Below are 6,089 nucleotides of genomic sequence, written 5' to 3'. Positions count from 1 at the left end.
ATTTCAAATAAAGGTTATTAATGTCTATCACGTTCATTTAATCTCTTCTTAAAAAGTAGGATATAGTTGTGAACACAAGTGTATAAACATAAATTCATGCTGTTTACTGTCAGTATATTTACAGAATTACAGTAAGAAGTTTTTTGAGGCATTGTGTGTTTGCTCAGAGCTTCTTGTTTTTACTGTATTGTGGATTTCTCATCTTTCCTTCTTGTTTTGTGCATCACGTGACAACAAACCATTGAAACCACCCGTCTTCAGCTCAACTTTAGTCTTTAACTTTAGTCAAGATATTAACAACATTAAGTTTAAGTGATTTTGAAAATGCTTTATAGGTCTCTTGTATTCTGTTTGTGCTTCTGGACTCTTGGTAAGTTCATCTTGTTTTAAATCAACAGCTTTATTTCACATTAAATGTTCAGCTCAAAACATAACTGAGTCAGTGACTACAAAAACTAAACAGCCACCTTTAATTGATATTTTGTTTAGTTATAGTTTAGGCTAGCAGTATATTAGTTTATGACTGTGTTAAATGTACCATATTTGTAAGCTCTATTTAAAATTTGTCTGTGTCATTTTAAGTTCTTATAACAGCAATGTTATTTTTGAGGAATTCAGCATGAAAGTAAAAAAAGAAACATGATTATTTTACATAAAGAAGATGAATCTTTTCTCTGATAAACTCTGTATTTGTGTGTTCAGGTGTGTTTGGTGTTGAAGCATGTAAAGTGAAGTCAATGTCAGTGATGGAGGGAGATTCTGTTACTCTACACACTGATATTACTGAACTACAGAGTAAAGATGAGATCGGGTGGTGGTTTAATAACATGCGCATCGCCAGAATCAAGAGATCACGCAACATCAATCCTATATATGAAGATCATGTGACTCAGATATTTAAAGACAGACTGAAGATGAACAATCAGACTGGAGATCTCAACATCACAAACATCAGATCTGAACACACTGGACTTTATCAACTAGATATTTATATAAACACAAGCATAGTCCATAAATGTTTTAATTTTACATTAACTGTTAATGGTGAGTGTAATCTTACTAAGAGATCTCACAAACAGTATTTAGAGTTTTACAATAAACTTTATAAAAAAGTAAAAAGTATAAAAAGTTTATAAAATATAACAGCACTTATTGAGAGTTGATTTATTAACATTTATTTGATTCTCTATTTTTCAGCTAGACATAATGTCAGTAACGGTGAGTTTCTGATGTTTGGGAATCAAAAACACCTAAAATAAAGATCTAAATATTATAGTGTGTGCAAGAATCAAAATTCATCTGTCAGTATTTGTTTGTCATTTATTATTTGGGAGTTTTGTTCTCTTTATCACTGATCATTGTTAGTTGGTTTGAATAAAAGTGTCTGCCGATAAATACCTGAATGTAAATGAAGTCAAATGCAGATGTGTTGTTGTTTTTCATTCTCCAGCAGGAGGACTACAGTCAAATAATAGATATCTTCTGATTTATTGTACTGCTGCTACTGCTGGATCTCTGATGATTTTGACTGCAGTTCTCATCTTCTGGATCTACAGGAAACAAAAAAAGAGACATAAACCAGGTAAATATCAACTACAGCAGCTAATCGGGGGGGATTTCAAGTGATGGCCTTGCAACCTTGTATTTGTAATCTGTCTTTATTTTTATAGATCAGTCTTGTAATGATGAGATTACTTATGCTGATCCAACATTCTACAAACGAAAAACCAAGACAAAGGTAAAGTAATGATGATATGTTTATTTTCTTTCATTTTCAGCAGTGAATCAGATTTACAGCATCACAGCAGATATTTATCAAAGCACTAGACGTGTTTATTACAGGTGTAAGGGTTATAACTGCTAATGATTCATCTTGATTTTATGGTCACAGTTTTAATAGATTGGTGCTTGCTGTGTTCAGAAAAACATTATGATGGCAAATCAAAAAAGCATTCTCTTACTGGTAACAATCGTATTTTTAAGCCTATTATTTTCAAACCGTTCATGAGCCCCATCCATTTCCACAGTATTTGTACTACTATGGAAGTCAATGGGGCCCATGAATGGTTTCATTACAAATATTCCTCAAAATATCTTCCTTAGTGTTCATCAGAAGAAAGAAATTTATACGGGTTTGTAACATCATGAGAGTAAATGATAATCGAATCACTTAAATTGCACCATTATTGTGATCGGTGTTTGTTTTAGCTGGACTTGATTCTTTGCATGTTAGTTTTTTATAACTGATATAACTTTGTGTGTTTAAAACATGTTTATTATAACAAAGAAAAGGCAACACTACACTTCTATGGTGGTGGTTAATAAATAAACTCTAAACATCATCATATAGAAAATGTATGTATTCATTTAGTGTTATCAGAAGTATTTTTCTCTGACAAAAATGTGATACTACAGTATGAGATCCAGCACTCTCATAGTAGTTTGTCATACTGGAAAAAATTGTAACACTGACACTTAAAAATTAACCACTGTATAATATAAACACACAAACATCAAGAATCAGACTATACATTACAACAATGGTGAAAATAAAACGCAAAGTATGTCATATGTTAGACATTATTTACTAACCACCACCAAAGAGTTGCTTTATTGTCTTTTCTCTGCCATCTGTTTCACAGCCAACATCTAAGCCTAGTTAAGAAAATAACTAAAAGTAAGATTTGAGAATAAAGTTGCAGATTGCTGTGCTTCAGCAATACTTTTATCACCCAGCAGTGTTTATTTATATGTGAAAATTTAGCTGTGCAGCGTGTGACCAAAACAGAAAAAACAAACATCTCAAATTCTTTTGAGATTCTTTATTAGATTTCATACACAGCTGCAAATTTGATGTAAAAACATACAAACAACGTTTTCTGACTGGCTTTTTTTCTTATGCAATGTCATAATGTAAATAACCTCTTAAGTTAATAGCTTAAGACACTTTACAGTAATCCATAGAGCCCTAATAATACTTGTGCCACATAAACACAAATAACTTTGTTCTTTTGACACATATATACGTATTGAAATACATTCTGCAACTTTTAACTCAAAGTATTCATCATCTCTGTTTTATTACACAGCTCTATGAAATGTGTTAGAAACAACTTGGTATGTGTTAGTAAGCAGCTATGATAGATGTGATAGTGAACTATTTAAGAATCAAATCACAATACAATAGTGACACATACAGGAAACCATTGTGAAATGTTTCACATGAAACTATAATGTGACAGAACAGCTGTGATGCATTTCTAGTTGTGTACACTGCAAAATCCCCGGTGTTACATTAACACCGGCTCGGTGTTTATATGGGTACCACCAGCAGGGTGTTAAAAGTAACACCGAAGCAGTGTTAGAGTTAATTAGATAATTAAGCAATCATTTGAGTGATTATTTGATTATTGAAGACACTTGATGATAATGAGCAGAACTACAACTACAACTTTCAGTCACTGCCTTAGATAAAATCAACTGAAAAGACATCTCTCTTATTACAAACCAGACTGACTTTTGTCTACTTTGAAATTGTTTGGTCACCATTATGGTGATCTGTGGTTCCTTTAGTTGGGTGGGTTGACTCTTGTTTCTGTCTTCGAGGTCTTTGCAACAGTGTTTACTGAACACATTATTTGTTGTAAAGGTTGTTAAAGCAAAGTTTATATAGTTTTTATAACAGTGATTATAGATTTAAGTAAGTTGTTTACACAGTCAAAAAATTCAGTATTCATAGAAAATTAGATGTTGATCAAATATATATTCTCTATTGGACTTCAGTAACATAGCTTTCCAAGCTTTTCAAATCTTATTGTTAAATACTTGCTGGAAATACTTTTTTGCCTCACGTGCAGATATCATGAATCACCCCACTAATCGGAATCATGGTGACAAACATAATGTTGCAAAGCATGCTGGGATCCACCATAGTATAAAACTCATGACTCCCATCATGCATTGCAACATTAATTATGTCACCCTTGTTGCGATTAATGGGGTGATTCATGATATCTGCACATGAGGCACAATATAAACTTTCCGGCAAGTATTGTTAACAATAAAATTTGGAAAGCTCTGTAAGTTAAAACCAATAGAGATTATATATTTGGTCAACATTTTATTTCCATGAATACTGAATTTTTTTGACTGTGTAAACAATTTACTTCAATCTACAATCTCTGTTATAAAAACTTTATAAACTTTGCTTCAACAACCTTTACAACAAATAATGTGTTCAGTAAACACTGTTGCAAAGACCTCAAAAAGAAAACAAGAGTCAAACTGCCCAACTAAAGGAACCACAGATCACCATAATGGTGACCAAACAATTTCAAAGTAGACAAAAGTCAGTCTGGTTTGTAATAAGAGAGATGTCTTTTCAGTTGATTTTATCTAAGGCAGTGACTGGAAGTTGTAGATGTAGTTCAGCTCATTATCATCAGGTGTCTTCAATAATCAAATAATCACTCAAATGATTGCTTAATTATCTAATTAACTCTAACACTGCTTCGGTGTTACTTTTAACACCCTGCTGGTGGTACCCATATAAACACCAAGCCGGTGTTAAATTAACACCAGGGATTTTGCAGTGTATAATGACTAAAATTAGCTTTTTAACTCAACACTTCAAAGTAAACCACCTTGAACCAAATCTATTTAATAAATGGTCTGTTGTTTTTAAACTCTTACATTGTTTGTGTTTCTCACAGAGAGTTGAAAATGAAGATGATGTGGTGTATGCAGGTGTGGTCACCAAACGTTGATCAACTGTCTATTATTCCAAAGACCACTCCAGTTTTGACTTAAATCATCTTTTCTACACGTTTTGTGATCGTTTCAGTTCAGTGTCTGTTAAAGTCAAACAAAAGCAAACCTCAGGAGTGACAAGACCCATGAAATATAGACATTTCTACCATCAAATATTCAACTGTTCCTAAAATACATGTAAAACTTTATTTTGTTGTTGAAAAATTAAGTTCAACTTGTTTTATGTTACATCTTCTTGGTGGTTTTTAATTTTCAGTAAATAAATGCAAATTAAAATTGTTATTTTTATTATGAATTTGGCAGAAATGTTGTCAGTAGTTAACAAAATTCTTGCCAAAACAGATATTTTTAAAACTGTAATTCTGTCTATGTTTGCATATATTGGGGTCTTTGTGCATGCTTCAGATGTGTCAGTCAGTGCAAGGAAAATCCTTTGTATGTCTTATCGCTCTTAATAACTCTTTAAACATCAATCATATTTTCTAATTACTGTATGTTTTAAAACCTAAACCAAAATCTTAGTAGCGGAAGTGGATGGACACACATCATTTGTATTAGTTAAGCATTTAGGACGGTACACTCCTGAGAAAACGTACAACTAAGAAAAATTCCTGTCATGTGATGAGTGATTACATGACAGGAAACAGGAAGGGACTCTATAAAAGGAAGTAGCAAAGAGCGGGTAGCTGATGCTGATGCTAAAGCTCAACCAAACTGTTGCTGGTCAGTGGAGTTACTTTTATTGGACTTCCCAGCTAGAAATAAAAAGTTCTAAGAACGTTCCCTGAAAGTTCCCGAATGTTCCCAAAAACATTCTGCGAACGTTAAAAGCGGCTAGTTTTCTTTGAGTTCTAGGAACGTTTCTGTTGTCTGAACATTAGAGTAATGTTACATTTTACCATTTTTAAACATTATGACAATGTCATGTTTTAATGTTCACACAATGTTTAAAACAACAACTGTTTATTATATTGACTTGTTTAATTGTTATGTAAATGATAGAGAAACATTGCATTTTATTATTTTATAAAACATTATTTCTGAATGTTCAGTAAATATATTGCTGTAGAAAACTCAATTCACTTACTAGGTTTAGATGTTGATGTTTCATTTTAAGTCACCCTTATTGTGATTCGTGTTTGTTTTAGTTGGTCTCTTGACACTTGACCTTTTGCTTGCTAGTTTTTTCCTGGTTGTGTTAACTTTGTATTAATGCACCACATTTGTTATGAAAAGTTATTAGTGTATTTCTGTGGTTGTTGGTACATAATGGTAAAGATCATCACCTAGTTCATTTACTAATCAAAAGTTTATTTTCT

At 32.3% G+C, this 6,089-nt stretch overlaps 1 protein-coding gene across 1 annotated transcript; it reads left to right on the top strand.

The window, feature by feature from the left end:
* The first annotated feature begins 233 nt into the window (after positions 1-233).
* Positions 234-5,517, top strand: LOC141363054 (uncharacterized). The gene is made up of 6 exons (XM_073865522.1): positions 234-370; positions 703-1,044; positions 1,198-1,218; positions 1,451-1,582; positions 1,671-1,738; positions 4,713-5,517. The coding sequence occupies exons 1-6, from the start codon at positions 325-327 to the stop codon at positions 4,764-4,766; spliced, it is 663 nt and encodes a 220-aa protein (XP_073721623.1). The 5' UTR covers positions 234-324; the 3' UTR covers positions 4,767-5,517.
* Positions 5,518-6,089: the final 572 nt, after the last annotated feature.

Source organism: Misgurnus anguillicaudatus, unplaced genomic scaffold, assembly GCF_027580225.2.
Source record: "Misgurnus anguillicaudatus unplaced genomic scaffold, ASM2758022v2 HiC_scaffold_31, whole genome shotgun sequence".
In the NCBI taxonomy this organism is placed as follows: domain Eukaryota; kingdom Metazoa; phylum Chordata; class Actinopteri; order Cypriniformes; family Cobitidae; genus Misgurnus; species Misgurnus anguillicaudatus.
The sequence above is the reverse complement of the archived record's forward strand: the minus strand, read 5'-3'. Positions and strand labels throughout refer to the sequence as shown.